At 39.4% G+C, this 22,666-nt stretch overlaps 1 protein-coding gene across 1 annotated transcript in view; it reads left to right on the forward strand.

Annotated features, from left to right (window-relative positions):
- LOC128656363 (probable cation-transporting ATPase 13A4) overlaps positions 1 to 22,666 on the forward strand; it is a 299,696-nt gene that overhangs the window by 198,271 nt on the left and 78,759 nt on the right. Inside the window, exons 19-20 of the mRNA XM_053710226.1 lie at positions 9,559 to 9,638; positions 17,241 to 17,283. Of these exons, the coding sequence (XP_053566201.1) occupies positions 9,559 to 9,638; positions 17,241 to 17,283 (123 nt within the window). The remainder of the gene's footprint in view (positions 1 to 9,558; positions 9,639 to 17,240; positions 17,284 to 22,666) is intronic.

Below are 22,666 nucleotides of genomic sequence, written 5' to 3' on the forward strand. Positions count from 1 at the left end.
TGTTTGATGGGAACCTCTGCCACTTTTTCATAGAACATAAAGAGGCATGAGCCTCCATTCTGTTATGGTAGATGGCTGCCCTAAAACTAGTAATCACCTACCTACTGTATGGGAATTATGACTCCAACTGTGTCCCTATACCTTAAATACATCTTACAACCTTCCTTATAATGAGGATTCTAAGCTACTTCAGTTAGCAGGTGATTGCCATAGGGTTTGCAGTTAATCAGTTGCAGTAAATTATGTGGCTTATAGGGTGCGTTGGCCTCTGAAATGATCCACAGCACTGTTAAATTAGAATGAAAATGGGGTAAGTAAACTCTTTTGTGAAACAGCAGTGTCTCCTCTTTCAAAAAAGGGTACACAAAAAGATGACTGTCAGGTGGTCACATGGCAATGATGAACACCTAGTTAAACCATAGGCATATGGAATTAAATATTGAGGGGCTCAGTATCCCCTCTGTTGCCCCCCACCAATACATGCAGAAAAGACCCTTTATTTGAAAGCATCAGTTTTTCTCTTTTTATTGATTGGCCCTGTACCTCACATCCCTTGTCCTATTTTATGTTTAAATATATTTTTATTAGGTTATAGAAGTACATCATGGAACATAAATAACAATATCTGTTCCTCCTATGTCCCCCACAAGGGGGCACACCAGAGGTCACTTATACAATAACACATAGAGATGGCTATTCACACCCCCAAAGAAAATATGCATCAGGCAGTCTCTCCTCGTTTGGGTGCAAGTATTCAATAATTCCTAATATAAATAATACAACTTAGTCCAGCAACCTTCCGTTTCTTATGGTGTTGTTTCCATCTCTGTCTCTCTGTGTTGAACTTAGAGGTTAACTATACCGCCCCCTGCGGGCGACAGTCCTGTATTCTTTATCTTTAGTAACTTGTTTCAACAGATTTATTTTAAACAGATAAACATTCCTATCTGATATTAATGTACATGTATACAAAAAAGGAAAAAGGAAAAGGGAGAAAAAATAGGAGTAAAAAAAGTCAGTGTAGGGAGGGGTGAGGGGTGACGACATAATCTGATTTATCTGATTTGCGCAATAGCCAACCAGTCCATGCCCTCAGGGGGTTCTTAATGATTACCTTATCTGCCTGCCGATCCAATAATACCAAATCCTATGGACTACGTCTTTGTTATCTAACAATCCTGCAGCCAAATCATACATGGTGTAAGTATGCTGTATTTTATTGTAAATCGCAGTCCATGTGGGAGTTCCAGTCTTCCAGTATCTGGCTATACACCTTCTAGTGACTGTGCAATGGATTCTGATAAAAGTGTTGATATATTTATTATAGGTGCTTATGTATCATGTAAAAGGGCCTGTTGTATGGAAAGATTGAGCTCCTCTTCCAGAACTTGACTGAGAAAGGAGGACAATTGTCCCCAGATCTTTTTGACCTCCCTGCAATCCCACCACATGTGACTATATCTTCCCAGTTCACCGCATCCTCTATAGCACAGTCTACTACCTTGTGGGTGCATGGTCTTTGTCACATTCTCTCTAAGGTCTACACTCAAGAGGCCTTTGTCAGCACTCTGAAAGAGTTTCTCCCAATCCTTTACATCTTTATGTTAATGCAATTCTTTTTCCCATGCTAACATAATAGAGGTTTTGGAGGTACCTGAGGATGATTGTATAGCCAAGTACAGTATGGAAATAGAGTGTTTAATGCGGTCCTCGGATCTGGTGAAGGTTTATAATATCGTGGGGGTCTCGTTACCGATTTTTTTCAAATAAGTCTGTATAGCTGAGTTTAGTTGCAAATACATATACGAATGTAGCTTTATCGGGTCTAATTTCGTTTGCAGCTGGTTATGTGATAATGTTTTCTTGCCCATCAAACAATCCGCCACCCTATAAAGGCCCTTATTCTCCCATTTCCTAAGTTGAGACCATAATTCACTGGGTAACATATATCTTATTGGGATAAATAGAGAGTGCTGTGGTAGGAGATTAATTTTAGTTCTCGCTGTCTTCCAAGTCTCCCCTATGAGATCTGCAGTAAAGGGTCTTGGGAGTTCCCTATTAGATTGTGAGCCCCCTGAGTCCCATATGATTGAGTCTATTTCATACCATCCCCCCACATCCTTTTCAAGGGATGGCCATATGACCTCCCTGGATCTTTTTAGAAGCAAAGTATCTTGGGCTAGTCTAGACACGTTGTAGTAGTCTAGTAGATTTGGGACTCCTATCCCCCCCAATATCATATATCTACCCCTTATTGCTTTTTATATTCTAGCTGTTTTGCTTCCTCTAATGAAATTTAGTATGTCTGTCTGTAGTGTTTCTACTTCTGCTTTAACTATTTTGATGGGTAAGGCCAAAACAAGTATAGGATCCGTGGGAGAGCATTAATTTTCACAGCTGCTACTCTTCCCAGCCAGGAGAAGTTGTACCCTCTCCATTTCATCAGGTCTTGTTTTATCTGTCTGAACAGTGGGGTATAATTACACTTGTATAGTAGCTGATTGTCTGTCGGGAGGTGTATTCCCAAGTATTTTATTTTGTTTTTCATCCATCTGAAGTTAAAGTTTGCTTCAAGAAGTGTTTGGGTCTGAAGTGGGATTGCGATGGGAAGGGCCTCGCATTTTTCAGCGTTTATCTTGAAACCTGAGATTGTAGAAAAATTCTCTAAGGTGTTGTATAGGTTGGGAAGTGATATAAGTGGGTTGGTGATTGTCAGTAATACGTCGTCCGCAAAGAGAGCTAGTTTATATTCTGATGTGGCTATTTTGACCCCCTCTATGTCCGGGTGTGCGCGGATCCTAACTGCTAACGGCTTTATGCATAGGGCGAAGAGCAATGGTGATAGAGGGCAGCCCTGTCTAGTACAATTGCAAATTGGGAAGTTTCTCGATTTGTAATCTGCCAAGGCTACTTGGGCCCCCGGGAGAGAGTATATGGCTCACAGGGCTTTTATAAAGGGACCTCTAAACCCCATCTTATGTAGAGTTAGAAACATGTATTCCCAATCAATTCTATCGAATGCCTTCTCAGCATCCAAAGAGAGGAGCAGAGAAGGTGTTCTTGTTTTTCCTAGGGTCTGGATTAGATTAGTTATCCTTCGTTTGTTGTCCGGGGCTTCCCTACCTTTTATAAAGCCCACCTGATCCGGATGAACCAGGTGGGGAACGATCAATTTAAGTCTATTGGCTATTATTTTCGTGAAAATTTTGAGATCTTGATTGATTAGGGAAATTGGGCGGTAGTTTTGACATTTTGTGTGGTCTTTCGCAGGTTTAGGTATAACTACTATTGTTGCGCTCAGTAGTTCTGGTGGGACAGGGCCGCCCTCCATAATGTAATTGCAGAATTTGATAAGGTGTGGGACCAGTGCAACTTTAAATAATTTATAATATTCGGCCGGAAATCCATCCGGGCCTGCTGCTTTACCCGGTTTGAGGTCCTTAATTACCCCCAACACCTCCAAATTGGAGATAGGGGTGTTCAAAGCTTTTATATGTTCTTTAGAGACAGTTTGTAGTGGGGTGTGGTCAAAAAAGGCAGAGGTCAGAGTTGCTGTCCTCCGGTTGTGATTTACCTTTTTCCCGTCATAAAGTGTACTATAATAAGTTGCAAAAGTGTCTACTATTTCTTGTGGTGTGAGGTTGTAGTGTTATGCACTTTTTCAATCAATGGAATTGCTGAGGCTCTACACCGTTCTCTAATCTTATAGGCCATTTATTTATCCGGCTTATTAGTGAATATGAAATATTGTGATTTTAATTTTTGTATAGCCCTGGTTGCCTGTGCATTGAGAAGAGAAGCTAATTCGTTTTTTTTAGTGTGGAGGGCTTGCAGGGTGGTCCTCTTATTAGTGAGCTTGTGTTGCCTTTTTGGGGTTCAATTTCTTTGTATAATTGTGCCTGATGTTGTTTGTATTGCTTGTTTTGTATTGTTTTTTCTTTAATAAGTAACCCCCTTATGACCGCCTTGTGTGCTGCCCATGTATTTATTGGGTTGGTTGTGGTTTCCGTATTTATGTGCCAGTATTCTGTCATATGTCATAGTATGTTTTCATATTTTTGGTTTTTTTTGAGGTATATGAGGTCATAGGTCCAGGATCTACTTCTATGCGAATCCCAGTATCCATCGACCTGCAGAGTGACAATTAAATGGTCTGACACAGGCATGAATTTGTGAGCTTAGCAATAGGGGTTGGAGTATCTGGCTGGTATAAATATAGTCTAACCTTATATAAGATTTGTGTGCTGCAGAATAGAATGTAGTGTCCGCTGTTGTACCGTACAAGGTGTACCAAGTCTCGATCAAAGAGTGAGGCATTAGAGAATCTTGGATTGATTTAACTATGCAATTGTGTCTTAGGTGTTTGTTGGATAGTGGTTTATTGTTGGTCGAGCTAAGGGGCGCCATGGTAATATTAAAATCACCAGCTAAGATTATTTTGGTATGTGACCATTGTGTGAGTAATTGAGAAATATGACTAAAAAAGTTGTGTTGGTTTTCTTTTTGTGCATAAATGTTGCATAAGGTTACTTCAGAGTCTAGCATTCGGTCTTTAACAATCAAATATCTCCCCTCCATATCTGCTAATGTGTAGTCATGTATAAAGTTGATTAAGGAGTGTATAAGGATGGAGGTACCTCTTGTTTTAGTAGGTGCTGTTGCGTGGAACTGTGTATTGTAGTGTTTTGCCCAATATTTGGGAATATTATGTTTAAGTAGATGGGTCTCCTGGAGGAATAGTAAGGTAGCCTGTAGGGATATACAGTGGGGCAAAAAAGTATTTTGTCAGCCACCAATTGTGCAAGTTTTTCCACTTAAGAAGATGATAGAGGCCTGTAAATTTTCATCATAGGTATACCTCAACTATGAGAGACAAAATGTGGAAACAAATCCATCACATTGTCTGATTTGGAAAGAATTTATTTGCATATTATGGTGGAAAATAAGTATTTGGTCACCTACAAAAAGCAAGATTTCTGGCTCTCACAGACCTGTATCTTCTTCTTTAAGAGGCTACTCTGTCCTCCACTCATTACCTGTATTAATGGCACCTGTTTGAACATGTTATCAGTATAAAAGACACCTGTCCACAACCTCAAACATTCACACTCCAAACTCCACTATGGTGAAGACCAAAGAGCTGTCGAAGGATACCAGAAACAAAATTGTAGACCTGCACCAGGCTGGGAAGACTGATTCTGAAATAGGCAAGCAGCTTGGTGTGAAAAAATCAACTGTGGGAGCAATAATTAGAAAATGGAAGACATACAAGACCACTGATAATCTCCCTCGATCTGGGGCTCCACGCAAGATCTCACCCCGTGGGGTCAAAATGATCACAAGAACGGTGAGCAAACATCCCAGAACCACATGGGGGGACCTACTGAATGACCTGCAGAGAGCTGGGACCAATGTAACAAAGGCTACCATCAGTAACACACTACGTCGCCAGGGACTCAGATCCTGCAGTGCCAGACGTGTCCCTCTGCTTAAGCCAGTACATGTCCGGGCCCATCTGAAGTATGCTAGAGAGCATTTAGATGATCCAGAAGCGGATTGGGAGAATGTCATATGGTCAGATGAAACCAAAGTAGAACTGTTTGGTAGAAACACAACTCGTCGTGTTTGGAGGAGAGAGAATGCTGAGTTGCAACCAAAGAACACCATACCTACTGTGAAGCATGGGGGTGGCAACATCATGCTTTTGGGCTGTTTCTCTGCAAAGGGAACAGGATGACTGATCCATGGACATGAAAGAATGAATGGGGCCATGTATCGTGAGATTTTGAGTGCAAACCTCCTTCCATCAGCAAGGGCATTGAAGATGAAACGTGGCTGGGTCTTTCAGCATGACAATGATCCCAAACACACCGCCCGGGCAACGAAGGAGTGGTTTCATAAGAAGCATTTCAAGGTCCTGGAGTGGCCTAGCCAGTCTCCAGATCTCAACCCCATAGAAAACCTTTGGAGGGAGTTGAAAGTCTGTGTTGCCCAGCGACAGCCCCAAAACATCACTGCTCTAGAGGAGATCTGCATGCAGGAATGGGCCAACATACCAGCAACAGTGTGTGACAACCTTGTGAAGACTTACAGAAAACGTTTGACCTCTGTCATTGCCAACAACGGATATATAACAAAGTATTGAGATTAACTTTTAATAGTGACCAAATACTTATTTTCCACTATAATTTGCAAATAAATTCTTACCAAATCAGACAATGTGATTGTCTGGACTTGTTTCCACATTTTGTCTCTCATAGTTGAGGTATACCTATGATGAAAATTACAGGCCTCTCTCATCTTCTTAAGTGAGAGAATTTGCACAATTGGTGGCTGACTAAATACTTTTTTGCCCCACTGTATATTGTGAGATCGCTACCTTTCTCTTAATGTCAGTGTTGAGTCCCCTAACGTTGTGGGAAAGTATTTTGATTTTAGGAATCATAGGTGTAGGTCTAAGGTGGAATAAATTGGAGATATCTTATTACCTGCTGGCTATGGGTCTGGTTTCCTGATTGAGGACTATGTAGAGATTCTATACTGGAACTGGTGGCCATCATTGTGTCGTCACTAGGAGGGGATAGAAAACTAGGAAAAAAACAATATGTTAAAACCAAACAAATCAACATGAGGTCCCCAGAACTGGGACCACTGAATTATGAACTACTTTGTAACCAATATGGTAATACAAATGCTGGGGGGATCTAAAATCCCACAACTCTGGTTTTTCTTGTAACTGTAATCCTTGTTCATGCTCCCTTGGTGGGGGAATCTAGAGAGTCGCTATGACCTAGCAAAGAAGAGCCTCAATAAGTGAGAGTCTGCTATCTGAACTTATTTCATCAATATTCCCAACTCAGTTGGGATTCTAGGAAACTCTTCCCCTGGTTTCCCTAGTCTTCTGCCTCTTATGACTGATTTTTTGCCATTTTGTCTGATCCGGTTGTTTTTCGGGATTGATTCCGTTTGTGGAGTGTAACTCCCTAGACGGTAGTGCAGGCACTTCTAAGGCTAAGATCTTGCAGATTTCCGGAATGTCTTCTGGGTCTTTGATAGTGATTGTCTTAGAGTCTTTTGTTATAACTAGAGCAAACGGGAAGCCCCATTTATACTGAATCTGGTGTTTCCTGAGCAGTGATGTCAGTGGGCGCAGTGCTCCTCTCCTTTGTAGCGTCCATAGGCTGAAGTCCTGGTAGAATTGAACCACGTTTCCTTGGAATTTGAACGTGGGGTTTTTCCTGGCGACCTGCAGGATTTTATCTTTATCAGGAAAGAAAGTTAGCTTAATCACAATGTCTCTAGGGGGCAGACCATTTTTCGGTTTGGCCTTTAGGGCTCTGTGTGCTCTTTCAATATGGAAAACGTAATCCTCCGGTGTGTTTGTGATTTGAGTGAAGAGTTGGGAAATATATGCAGGTATGTCTTTAGTCGTCACCTCCTCTGTACTCCTTTAAGCCTGATGTTATTCCTTCTGCTTCTATTTTCCAGGTCTTTCATTTTATCCTGGAGGTCTTCTAGTAATTGTTGTTGTGAGGAGACCGTTTGTGAGACTTCATCTATCTTCTCCACCATTGAATCTTTCTGATCCTCAAGTGTTTCGATTCTGTTGCCCATATCCATTAAATCAGACTTGAATTCAGATAGACTATTAGTGACTCAGTTGTGTATGGAGTCAATCTTCTCCCACAGTTTCTCGAAGTTGTCTGCTATATCTTTCTTGGATACCAAATTTCTGAGATCGGCTTTTGTTAAGGGACTTTTGTCTTCTAAAGTTTGTAGGGTGTCATCTGATTCTTCTTCAATTTCAGAATCTTGTGGTAGTTTACTGGTCTGAGAAGGTTTGAAATATGTGGACATGGTTGCAGGTTTTAGCGTTTTGTCGCCCTTGATTGATCTTCTAGAGGCCATCCCTAAGATGATAGGGTTCAGGGTTATCTCTGAGTGTCTGTATGTTAGGGGGTCACTAGATTATATCCTGGAGCAGTTGACAATCAGTAGAAAGGGTGTGTGGAAATGGTTGCTGCAGAAGATCAAAGGAGACCCAGGAATACACACATAGATTCTATAGCTAGGTAGATATTCCCAGTGGCATATTTAGGATTAGCTGTTATTGCTGTCACAGATTGATCTGGAGGAGAGTCATCAGATTATATGTGTTCTGGGATTACAAGTAACTCCCCCAGCATGGTGGCTTCCCCCTTCACATACTAACTAATTTGCTTCAGGCTGACTTTCTAGGGGTTGTCAACTGTAAAACTCTGTATACTATTCTAGTGCCTTATTTTATCTGTGTGTGATCTGCCTATATTTAATACCTGCTTAGATCCTGATGTGCAGTTATTTATCAGGGATGGTAGTTCTGCCTGCTTTAATCTTATTCTTTCCTGAAGATTTCAGGCTCTTTAATGAGCCAGAGACTTCCGAGGTAGGCCGAAGCCTGGGATTTTCCTGAAAATCCTCTGGAACTCCTTTCTGGGTAGATCGAAATTTGTCTCAAACTCAGCCAAATTTCAGCCAATGGTCCTTTGTAGTGAGTAAATGCTGCTCCAAAGTTTTTTTCTGGGAATCAGCTCCTAAATGGTGCTTTTTAGGGCTAATAAATGACATTTTTAACTAGAGCTCTGTTAAATTGTGACTGTCTAGGCTGCTGGCTAGCTCCGCCCCATCCCCTTGTCCTGTTTTAGGGGGTCCAGCAACTCTAAAGAGGCAGTTATTCCCATTAACACTTGTTTAATGTGATTAATTAAAAGTCTAGGACTGGTGGGTTAATGGAGACATCTAGTCCTGTCTATGACTATTATTTTGTTTCTGTATAATGTACAGAACCATTATTATATTAAAGCAGCAAAGATATTGCTTGTCCACCTAAATGTTACAAGATAAAAAATACAAAGGGTTAAATAGCAAGTAGCATGCACAAGTCTATTAATCATAAAAAAAACTGTAAAGATGTTGTAACTATCTGCTGCCATTGTACAATTTGCCTAGGTTCACCTAAAGGAAAAAAAAGATTCAAGATAGTATGAACTGCTTGTGTTTAAAATATGTTAAAATTGAGCTTAATCAATTATTTAATTTGCAAAAAAGCAACAAGATACATGGCTCCCAAACTGAAAGCATTCAAATATCATTTTTAATAACAATGCTTTTAAGAAAAAGTTAGACACAATGTAGCAAGTGAGATGTTGGTGTTACACAAGACTCTCCAAAGTTCAGTGTAATAATTAATATCAACTGTGAGATGTACATACATTATTCACTGCATAGTGGACTGGGCTGACACATACACGATTGTGAGCTGTGCTAAATTGAAAGTATTGAGATTTATTATTTTGTCAAGTGTAGGATGACAACACCTGTCAATATAAACATTTTTTATTTAGGTAAACCATATTTTTAGCATTTTTCCATTTAGAATATTTTACTTATGTACACAAACAGGATTTTTTTTACACTGTTTAACTAGTTAATAATATCTATCCATATGTACAATTCAAGCCTCGCAACTCATCCTAATCATATTTATATTTCCCAGTGACCTCTCATTTTTTCTTACAGATACTTCTGAATGGTACAATATTTGCTAGAATGACTCCTCAACAAAAATCTAATCTCATTGAAGAATTACAAAAATTAGAGTAAGTTTTGGTAGAATAAAGTTTGAGTATCTGTGTAAAATGGACAATTTTTAGCCTCAAGTAATTGTAGGTAACACATTAAAAATACCATATTAAACCTTTGAACATTTCCAAAACATATGTTGGTTTGCACATTATAAACTATATTAATATTACATTTTCATTGTGAAGGTTTTGAAAATTTGATTTTATTGTTTTGCATTTCTAAAGTTTTGCTGTGTGTGGGATAGTGGATCTGTATCTTTGTACAGATAATAATAATGTGCAGTTATTTATATTATTTCCAAGCACTATGTCTAAGCACATAAAAAACATTTAATATTATTATAATCATTTATTTGCATAGTGCCTCCAAATTCCAAAGTGCCAAATACGTTTAATCCCTAAAGGCATTCAAATTTGGACTAAAGGATGTTGCGGGAGACCCCCTGTTCAACTTAAAAATGTTTGTTAACATCATTAATCATTTATATAAACTTGACCTATATCTATGGGTCTTGAACAGAGGAACTTAATAACACAAGTGAGTTCTTACCAGTTACACTACATGATTTCTGATTGAAAATACTTGTAAAAAATAAAGTTTAAATACACTGATACAAATGATTCTGTTGGGTTGTAATTTTAACGCAAAAATTGTATAATTCTCAAAAAATAAATTATTGTTAGTCAATGCACTTTGATATTTTGAGTACCTTACTTAATATGCATTAGTTGTGAAAACACTTTTTTATGCACACGGCTTAAAATCTATACAAAGATTTTAAGCCGTGTGCATTTCCAAAATACTAGTTAAGTTATATTTACTTAAAAACACTGATTCTGTGAAGCTGCATTAATAACAGGTGCTTGGCCTATATTTTGCATATATTTTGTATAACTTGATGGTACAGAATATTTTATGGCCGATTTAAAAAGGGCCGAATGGCCCTGAATGTAACTGTTTCCGCATGAGCCTTCAGGCTTGCTGGAAACAGGAGTTAAAAAGCAGCGGTCTTAAGACCTCTGAGGCGGCGGACATCAATCCGCCCGATTGCATATGATAGGGTTGATTGACACCTCCTGCTAGCGGCTGATTGGCCACGAATCTGCAGGGGGTGGCAATGCACAAGCAGTTGACCAAAACTGCTTGAGCAATGATAAATGTAGACAGCGTATACTGTCAGCATTTATCAATGTGCTCACACTTTGTTAAATCGGCCCCATAGATTTGGTGTACATGGCAGATGTTCCCCAGACTCCTCTTTCTTTTGTTCATAGTAATATTTTGTGCTGGTATTGGTTCCTGTATACATATTTGTGTTTATGTTTTATGTAGAGTGTGTCACCCCAAGTGTATGGTTCTTAGAGTCTAGTCCCATTTAAGACAAAGATCAAGCGTTAATAGTTATTTTTGGTGGTCTTGTCTGGTTCTTAAAGGGAAGTTCAGTGGAACAGTTCTAGCACAAGCTATAGAGCTTGTCTAAGAACCAAATAGTATTTTACAAAAACAGTGTCCTGAGCTGGCAGAAATAATTCACCCTTATTAGTGTTACAATTATAGTTCCATATGAACAGAGAAGCGCTCTACCAGGAACGAACAACAGCTCATCAGCTAGTTCTATGGCGATTTACCACCCGGAAGCAGCCTCTTTTAGACCAGTGTGCTTTTCACAGAGATAAACTTTCCTGAGGTATATCAGTCTGATCCCATCAAGTAAGGTCAGTCCAGCCCCGAAATACCAGACAATTCTCCTCTGAACAAGGAACATGACAACCCCAGATGATCATTTTGGCCTCCTATGGGTCTCGTCAGTGAAGTGCAGCAAAATTCCTCTAAGCACACTGAGCAAGGAGTCCACATCTGGTTTCCCCCATCACCCATAGGGAGACATCCCCATTGTTATATTAATTTGCATACAAAGAGAGAAGCGCTCTACCACGAACAAACAACAGCTCATCAGCTAGTTTTATGGCAATTTACCACCCGAAAGCAGCCTCTTTTAGACCATTGTGCTTTTTACAGAGGAAAACTTTCCTGAAGTATATCAGTCTGATCCCATAAAGTAAGGTCAGTCAAGCCCCGAAATACCAGGCAATTCTCCTCTGAACAAGGAACATGACAACCCCAGACGATCGTTTCAGCCTCCTATGGGCCTCGTCAGTGAGGTGCAGCCACATTCCTCTAAGCACACTGGGCAAGGAGTCCACGTCTAGTTTCCCCCATCACCCATAGGGAGACTTCCCCAGGGTCATATTAATTTGCATACGAAGAGAGAAACGATCTTCCAGGAACGAACAACAGCTCATCAGCTAGTTCTATGGCGATTTACCACCCGAAAGCAGCCTCTTTTAGACCAGTGTGCTTTTCACAGAGGAAAATTTTCCTGAAGTATATCAGTCTGATCCCACCAAGTATTGTCAGTCCAGCCCCAAAATACCAGGCAATTCTCCTCTGAACAAGAACATGACAACCCCAGATGATCGTTTCGGCCTCCTATGGGCCTCGTCAGTGAGGTGCAACCACATTCCTCTAAGCCCACTGGGCAAGGAGTTCACGTCTGGTTTCCCCCATCACCCATAGGGAGACTTCCCCAGGGTCATATTAATTTGCACATGAAGAGAGAAGCACTCTACCAGGAACGAACAACAGCTCATCAGCTAGTTCTATGGCGATTTACCACCCGGAGGCAGCCTCATTAAGACCAGTGTGCTTTTCACAGAGGGAAACTTTCCTTAAGTATATCAGTCTGATCCCGCCAAGTAAGGTCAACCCAGCCCCGAAATACCAGGCGATTCTCCTCTAAACAAGGAACATGACAACCCCAGACAATCATTTCAGCCTCCTATAGACCTCATCAGTGAGGTGCAGCCACATTCCTCTAAGCACACTGGGCAAGGAGTCCATATCTGGTTTCCCCCATCACCCATAAGGAGACTTCCCCAGGGTCATATTAATTTGCATACAAAGAGAGAAGCGCTCTACCAGGAACAAACAACAGCTCATCAGCTAGTTCTATGGCAATTTACCACCCGGAAGCAGCCTCTTTTAGACCAGTGTGCTTTTCACAGAGGAAAACTTTCCTGAAGTATCTCAGTCTGATCCCATCAAGTAAGGTCTGTCCAGACCCAAAATACCAGGCAATTCTCCTCTGAACAAGAAGATGACAACCCCAGACGATCGTTTCAGCCTCCTATGGGCCTCGTCAGTGAGGTGCAGCCACATTCCTCTAAGCAGACTGGGTAAAGAGTCTACGTCTGGTTTCCCCCATCACCCATAGGGAGGCTTCCCCAGGGTCATATTAATTTGCATACAAAGAGAGAAACGCTCTTCCAGGAATGAGCAACTGCTCATCAGCTAGTTCTATGGCAATTTACCACCCGGAAGCAGCCTCTTTTAGACCAGTGTGCTTTTCACAGAGGAAAAATTTCCTGAATTATATCAGTCTGATCCCGCCAAGTATTGTCAGTCCAGCCCCGAAATTCCAGTCCAGCCCTGAAATACCAGGCGATTCTTCTCTGAACAAGGAAAATGACAACCCCAGACAATCGTTTCAGCCTCCTATGGACCTCGTCAGTGAGGTGCAGCCACATTCCTCTAAGTACACTGGGCAAAGAGTCCACGTCTGGTTTCCCCCATCACCCATAGGGAGACTTCCCCAGGGTCATATTAATTTGCATACAAAGAGAGAAACGCTCTTCCAGGAATGAACAACAGCTCATCAGCTAGTTCTATGGTGATTTACCACCTGGAGGCAGCCTGTTTTAGACCAGTGTGCTTTTCACAGAGGAAAATTTTCCTGAAGTATATCAGTCTGATCCCGCCAAGTATTGTCAGTCCAGCCCCAAAATACCAGTCCAGCCCCGAAATACCAGGCAATTCTCCTCTGAACAAGATGGTATTCTGCATATCTTGGTTGTAACAAGTAATTATTTGAGTTACTGTTGCCTTTCTATCATCTCGCACCAGTCTGCCCATTCTCTGACCTCTGACATCAACAAGGCATTTTCATCCACACAACTGCCACTCACTGGATATTTTCTCTTTTTTGGACCATTTTCTGTAAACCCTAAAAAAGGTTGTTTGTGAAAATCGCAGTAGAGTAGCAATGTTTGAAATAGTCAAACCAGTCCATCTGACATCAACAACCATGCCATGTTCAAAGTCACTTAAATCCCCATGTTTTCCCGATTCTGATGCTTGGTTTGAATGCCTAAATGGATTGATTGATTGGCTGATTAGCAATTTGTGTTACCAAGCAATTGAACAGGTATACCTAATAAAGGGACCGGTGAGTGTATCTATCTATCTGTCTATCTATACAGTATATATCTATCTATACAGTATATATATATATATATATATATATATATATATATATATATATATATAAATATATATATAAATATATATATAAGAATGTCTATTTAAAAATACTTATAACATATTCCCTATATGCTAAGAACATTGGAATGCAAAATATTCATATTTTCATGTCAGGTTAGTTTTACTTCAATTTATAATACACACTTAAAGGGATACTGAACCCAATTTTTTTCTTTCATAATTCAGATAGAGCGTGCAATTATAAGTAACTTTCTAGTTTACTCCTATTAACAGTTTTTCTTCGTTCTCTTTCTATCCTTATTTTAAAAAGCAGGAATGTAAGCTTAAGAACTGACCCATTTTTGGTTCAGCATCTGATTAGTGCTTGCTAATTGGTGGCTAAATGTAGCAAACCAATCAGCAAGCTCTACCCAGGTGCTGAACCAAAAATGGCCCGGCTCCTAACCTTACATTCCTGCTTTTTCAAATAAAGATAGAAAGAGAATGAAGAAAATTGATAATAGAAGTAAACTAAAAAGTTGCGTAATATTGCATGCTCTATCTAAATCACGAAAGGAAAAATGTGTGTTCCATATCCCTTTAAACACTTTAATTAATATGAAAATAAATATGATTTTACATGTTTTCAGCTACTTGACTGCAAAGTGCTCTAATGCACTAATATATATGTGTATATATGTATACATACAGTGGGGCAAAAAAGTATTTAGTCAGCCACCAATTGTGCAAGTTTTTCTACTTAAGAAGATGATAGAGGCCTGTAATTTTCATCATAGGTATACCTCAACTATAAGAGACAAAACGTGGAAACAAATCCAGACAATCACATTGTCTGATTTGGAAATAATTTATTTGCAAATTATGGTGGAAAATAAGTATTTGGTCACCTACAAAAAGCAAGATTTCTGGCTCTCACAGACCTGTATCTTCTTCTTTAAGAGGCTCCTCTGTCCTCCACTCATTACCTGTATTAATGGCACCTGTTTGAACTTGTTATCAGTATAAAAGACAACTGTCCACAACCTCAAACATTCACACTCCAAACTCCACTATGGTGAAGACCAAAGAGCTGTCGAAGGACACCAGAAACAAAATTGTAGACCTGCACCAGGCTGGGAAGACTGATTCTGAAATAGGCAAGCAGCTTGGTGTGAAGAAATCAACTGTGGGAGCAATAATTAGAAAATGGAAGACATACAAGACCACTGATAATCTCCCTCGATCTGGGGCTCCACGCAAGATCTTACCCCATGGGGTCAAAATGATCACAAGAACGGTGAGCAAACATCCCAGAACCACACGGGGGGACCTAGTGAATGACCTGCAGAGAGCTGGGACCAACGTAACAAAGGCTACCATCAGTAACACACTACGCCGCCAGGGACTCAGATCCTGCAGTGCCAGACGTGTCCCCTGCTTAAGCCAGTACATGTCCGGGCCCATCTGAAGTATGCTAGAGAGCATTTGGATGATCCAGAAGCGGATTGGGAGAATGTCATATGGTCAGATGAAACCAAAGTAGAACTGTTTGGTAGAAACACAACTCGTCGTGTTTGGAGGATAGAGAATGCTGAGTTGCAACCAAAAAACACCATACCTACTGTGAAGCATGGGGGTGGCAACATCATGCTTTGGGGCTGTTTCTCTGCAAAGGGAACAGGACGACTCATCCATGTACATGAAAGAATGAATGGGGCCATGTATCGTGAGATTTTGAGTGCAAACCTCCTTCCATCAGCAAGGGCATTGAAGATGAAACGTGGCTGGGTCTTTCAGCATGACAATGATCCCAAACACACCGCCCGGGCAACGAAGGAGTGGCTTCATAAGAAGCATTTCAAGTTCCTGGAGTGGCCTAGCCAGTCTCCAGATCTCAACCCCATAGAAAACCTTTGGAGGGAGTTGAAAGTCCGTGTTGCCCAGCGACAGCCCCAAAACATCACTGCTCTAGAGGAGATCTGCATGCAGGAATGGGCCAACATACCAGCAACAGTGTGTGACAACCTTGTGAAGACTTACAGAAAACGTTTGACCTCTGTCATTGCCAACAAAGGATATATAACAAAGTATTGAGATTAACTTTTAATAGTGACCAAATACTTATTTTCCACTATAATTTGCAAATAAATCCTTTCCAAATCAGACAATGTGATTGTCTGGATTTGTTTCCACATTTTGTCTCTCATAGTTGAGGTATACCTATGATGAAAATTACAGGCCTCTCTCATCTTCTTAAGTGGGAGAACTTGCACAATTGGTGGCTGACTAAATACTTTTTTGCCCCACTGTACATATATACACATATACACATACATATTTAGACATATATGTCTCTATGTTAAAGAAACCCCTGAGACCTCATATCTTTGAGTCCTTATAACTTTTTATTGGGATTTATTTCAATATTGTTTATTAAACAGTGTTATTATGAGTACTTTTACATGTATTTTTTATGTTTTTTGTGCAACTTTTTTATTCTAATGTAACAGTTAACCCAACACGCAAAAACCTGCTATAATCGAGATATCGCCCATACGCAACTGTTAGTGTGCCACTTGTAATCTAGCCCATACTTGGCTAGGCCATAGTTATAACTTTTTTCAATTTAAGAAACTCTTTTGTGATTTTAAAGTGTGTTTTGGATTGTTATAATGCTGGAATATTCATCTTCCACCAAGCTTCTGTAGACTGGGAGCATTCTTGTCAGACAGTAATTTTATATATCCACAGGCATTCATGGTGCCATCTATAAATGTCATCTCCCTAACACCTATTTCACTTCTGCAGCCCTTTGTCATCACCCCCCCCCCACCACCACCACCTCCATGCTTTACTGTTAGGACTATGCATTCACTGTGGCATATATACACAATTTACTTCTATTATCAAATTAGTTTCATTCTTATTGTATTCTCTGTTGAAATTAATGCCTAGACAGGTAGCTTGCATGGTTCTGGAGCACCAAATGGTAGCAAATACTGCTGCCATCTACTGCACTTGCAAAACAAAACATTGTTGAAAGTATTCTTGCAAGATTGCTGCCATATAGTCCTTTAGATTTATGCTCACTCCTGAGCCTACCTATCTGCTTTTTAACAAAGAATACTAAGAGAACAAAGTACATTTGCTAATAGAAGTTTAGTAAACATTTTATTTACTAAATTATGGCTAAGCAAATTACCACTTGTTTGTCTCCTTCACCTTTTATGTAGCTGACTGAAAATATGATCATTTATATATTCATTTAATATGTCAAATTCTCTTTACTGTTTTAGCTACTATGTTGGCATGTGTGGGGATGGCGCAAATGACTGTGGGGTAAGTGGATATTAGATCACCCTTAATCTGATTTAATTATAGTCATAATCATCTCACCCTTTTAGGAATCATGCCAGTAACAATTTTGCGTTGTTTTGTTTAGAGTATCTCTATTTAGATTTAATAGTCCTTGTAAGCCAGGATTGCTCACCTTAAAGCCTGTGTATCAGTATTTTACCTCCAAGTATTTTATCTGTCCCCTTCACACACTACTATTCTAACATTCTGTATTTGTAAAATGCAAACAGCAAGATTACAAGTTTTGCAGTATGGTGCAGTACGGCTATACCGCTGAAAAATTGGCCATTGCGCATGGAATGGCAGGTCTCCTGTATTACAAGTCGCAGCGGTATAGCTGTACCAAAAGAATTTTAGCCTGTAACACAACAATCCATTACTCAAAAAATGACGTTTGAGTGCAGGATTTCCATACTGCTGTATTACAAGTTGTGTGGTCAGGCTAAAATGCTTGCGTTATAGCCTATACCGCGCTGATCCTTACCGCGATCTGAGACCAGTAGTTATGGATTTTGCAAAACAAAAATGTTTCACAAAACTCATAACTAAAATGTTACAAAGTTCACTAACACCCATAAACTACCTATTTACCCCATACACCTCCACCCTCCCGCATTGCAATGACTATATAAAATTTACTAACCCCTAATCCGCCGCCCACCCACATCGCCAACACTAAATAAATATATTAACCCCCTAAACCGCTGGCCCCCCACATTGCTACTACTATAATAAACCTATTAACCCCTAAACCACCTGCCGCCACATTGCTTCTAATAAAATAAACCTATTAACCGCTAGACAGTCGGCCCCCACATTTCAACACACTAAATTAAACTATTAACCTCTAACCCTAACACCCCCCTAATTTTAAATTAAATTGACAATATAACTATCTTTAAATAAATAAAAACTTACCTGTGAAATAAAAAAACTAAGTTTAAACTATTAAGTAACCTAACATTACTATTTTAAAACAATATAATTAATGTAAAAAAATAAATTACAAATTAAAAAAATCCTATCACTACGCAATAATACAAAAATTACATTACAAAAAATAAAAACTCTAAAATTACGAAAAATAAAAAAACTCTAAGATTACAAAAAATAATAAACGAAATTATCCAAAATAATAACAATTAAGCCTAATCTAATCTATACTATAATCAAATTTATAATGCTTCCGCCACCAGTTGCACACGCATTCTCAAAGAAATGTTGGCTGCACAGAGCGGTCTGATATTTTAGGATTTCAGTAGCTCTAATCCTATTGGCTGATTTCAAAATTTCAGCCAATAGGAATGCAAGGTACCCCAAATTGAATGCGGTACCTTCCATTCAATTTTTAGTGTATGACAGAGATCGGATGAAGAGGAGCCTCCACACCGCTGGGGATCGCCTCCGCTGAGGACCACCGCTCCGGATCCGCACATTGGGGAAGACCGCTCTGTGCAGCCTTTGCTCCGGATGAAGATAGAAGATGATGGAGCTGCCTGGAAGACTTTCACCACTGGACTTCAGAAACGGTGAGTACCTATTTGGGGCTTAGTCTTCTGCTTTTTTTTATTTTTTGGGATCCCTTTTTTTAGATTAGGGTTTTTTTGGTTTGTAAAGGAGCTGATTGCCCTTTTAAGGGTAGTAAAAAAGCTGAATGCCCTTTTAAGGGCAATGCCCATACAAATGTCCCTTTAGGGGCAATGGATAGCTTAGGTTTTTTTTAGACTTAGTTTTTTTATTTTGGGAGTTTGGTTGTGTGGGGCTTTTACTGTTAGGGGTACATTTTAATTTTTGTATGTAAAATAGCTGATTTATTTAGGGCAATGCCCTACAAAAGGCCATTTTAAGGGCTATTGGTAGTTTATTGATAGATAGATTGATAGATAGATAAATAAATAGAATTTTTACTTCTTTTTTAGCTATAAACAAGAAGAGCTAACTTACTAATGCCCGGGAGATGGCATTACCTGTTTAGTAAAACTGGGATAGGGTAACCCTCTGACTGTGGCTTATAGACTGATTACCTGGTACTAATCCTTGATTTCTGTTTCTCATTGGAAGCTGTAATGTAACACTTCTACTGCTCTTACTTATTATGATGGTTACTGTACCGGAGACTAAAGAGTCATTGAGTAAGCAAGATCTTTACCTAAAATTCTGCTTTAAATTGTTGTATTCCTATTTTTGGCTTGTATTTTGATGCTACTTCACCTTGTAAGATGTGTGATATTATAGCCAATTAATATGAGTAATCACTAGACCAACATTCCTCAGAGTTTATTTATAAACATAAGTAATATATCCCTGAATGACAGCACATTGGATGGTATTTTCAATAGATATAGTTATCTTAAATGTTCCCCACCTCTTCTGCTTTTCCAAATACACAAGCTATGATGTGTTGTGTTCACTTCTGTCTGCGTGGTGCACATTGAGCTGATGTAGACTCCCCTATATCTGTTTCTATTTGAATAAAGACCCACACATACAAATGTACTATGTGCAGATATTCACTCTAACAGATGAAGAGTTTACTCTATTTTTGGCTGCCCACAATATGACCCATAAGAGGACATATTCAATGGCCATTTCACAGTTTATAATATTACCTACCATCTAGTTAGCATTTACAGTAGTTTGCAATCAGTAGTTTCTGATTATACTCTTCCCTTTCAGCATTTGCCATTCCTTATACATGGCAGATGACTATACTACATAAGTCTTAGCACTAAGTGGCAGGTGTTTCAGTCAAATGCTACAGCAGATACTATTTACATAACCTTTACAGCATTAAAACTTAACATTTAGGTTTTACCAAGAGACGGTACCCATAAGTGGTCTGTTACCTATAATTTGCCTCCTTTAGATGTCAAATATCCCTATAGAGTTACAGGGTCTAAAAGAGGCTCCTTTTTCAGTTTAAAGACCTTGTTGTGCATCTCCTGCTACAAAAAATGTATATTCTTCAACAAGGTGATACATAGCTCTTTACCGTTTTATTTAGGATCAAACTAATAATGTGATTGATTCTATTTTTGTATGTATACCTATGATCGTATATATCGATGTATCGCATTATTATCTTTTTGATGTATACTTTTTGGTAAACCTTAATAAAAAATATAAAAAAAAACAACATACATATTACAGTGATTTTCAGTGGAGATTAAACAGTCCAATCGCTTTAACTGTTTCTTATCATCCAGTGGTATACCCCGTAAAAATAGGGGGTACTTAGGTTTCATGTATAGCAAGCTGTGACCATCTCTTGGTTGTCATTGTAGTACTGTACAGTGTCCCCTGGTGGTCTCGATTGGTAATGGACCCTGAGTCTATCCAAAAGAGGGAGGCCCCAGAGTCCTATTTGTAGTAGGTTAGAATAGAAGGATGCTGATACACAAGTCCACTTTCAGTATTAAGTATGAGGAAAATAGTGCTTGGGATTGAATATCATGGGGTATATGTGCATTGACTCAGAAGAGCATAGGGTTTTGAAATGGTAAGGGGAAGGGATAAAGAAAAACAAGGAAGGAAAGGGTCGCAGATAAAGAATCTTGAATACTGCGTGAGATGGATAGGTCTCGTGATATCTATGGTGAGTAGGATTAGTTATTTTTTTTTTTGTAAATAGTTTTTTATTGAGGTTTTGCGATAAAAACAGCATACAATGATCGCCTTATAACATCAAGGACATGCATACCATTGTTCAATAGACATTAATATTTGCAACACAGCAGTGAATAACAGTAAATAGGCTTTAAAACCTCTATTTTATAGATAAGATAGCTTAAATGACTGGCTATTTGGATGACCTCTTATGGGCCATTTGAACACAAAAACTGAAAAATATATGATAGATTGGCAGCCACTTTTGGGCTTCATAGTAGTTAATAGAAAACAGTGGGTAAACACTGCTTAGGATATAAAATATACGAGTGTAACTCTGAATGTGAGCTTATTTAAAAAGAGATGGGATAACACACATACTACACTGAAACATCAATAGTACATCTACTTCTTCCAAGCACTGAGGGCAATGTACCTCTGTTAATAGAAAGTTATAGACCCAATCGTATGTGAAGGCATAGTATAAGGGTCTAAGAAATAGGTCCCATGAAACTAGCTAATGGTAACAATTTGCTAAAAATTAAAATGTGGTCTGACACTTGTGAAAAGATCATGAAACATAGATGATGTGGAAATATAAGTAGGATAGCCAGAGACCCTGCGTACATAGGGCAAGGTAGACCTAATGAGGAATTATCAGTAAAACTAGTAAGAAGTGAACTATGAGTGACCTTAAGTAAGGATATCTAAGGGCTTTTCTAGTATTAATTGTGACCCCTAAAAACATGGCGTATAAGGCAGCTGAAGTCAGACTTATATATAAGAGGGGAGACTGCGCTCATCAAATATGGGGGCGGTACCCCAGAATTCCTAGTGGGTGAGAGAGGAGTGGGTATATGGTTCTAAATAAGAAGATCTATATATAATATGAGATCTCCATAAAGTAGGTTAATATGTTTCACTACAAGTAGTCATATTATCTATTAGTGGCATCAGTCTGTATGGCTCCCTAAACATGCCTCATACTAGTGTCTCTTAGGTAGTTATACGGGGCAAATAATTTGCTAGGAACAAAGGAAATGCATACCCAGATTGAGGTTATCTAGTATGTCTAAGCTTAAGTGAAACCAGATTATGAGCCCATAGATAGCAGTCTGAGTAAGTGTATAAGCTGTGGGGCATACATACAAAAATAGACAAAGGATACAAGTAAGGGCATAAGTGCACTATTATAAACATTACTCAGAGTAAAGAAACTATAATGTCAATACTGTATGGAGCCACCACAGATTAAAGTTCACTTTAAGATATCAGAATTTAGACTTAGTACCCCGCATGAGAACTTTACAGTTGGTGAAATAGTCATCCAATACCTCTCTTTAGTCCTGAGGCTGAGCTGCACAGATTGGAGAAAAATAAGTCTGACAAACTGTAAGGAGGACGTATGTGAGAAAGAGTTCACTTGGCATGAGGCAGTAAGAGCTGTGGGTATGCGAATAGCCCAGATTGTAAAAGTGTCCAGACATCAGCTCTTCTTGTTTGGGACTGGGAGACTCTGTGTTCCTTCATCTCGATGTGAGCATGGTCACTGCAGCTCCATGCTCTAATTGGAGTCTCCTCAAGAGCCCGGAGGCCGGCCGCTCCATCACAGGCCCCAGACGACAACTCTGTATTCAGGACAGTAGTAGGAGCAGAGAAAAGGAGCATATCTCGATGAGTAGATGGCGCTCCGGGAAAGAAGATGGTTCCCTGTGACACCAGCATGGGATCAGTTTCAGTCTCGACAGTTATTGCAGCT

Source organism: Bombina bombina, chromosome 4 (assembly GCF_027579735.1).
Source record: "Bombina bombina isolate aBomBom1 chromosome 4, aBomBom1.pri, whole genome shotgun sequence".
In the NCBI taxonomy this organism is placed as follows: Eukaryota; Metazoa; Chordata; class Amphibia; order Anura; family Bombinatoridae; genus Bombina; species Bombina bombina.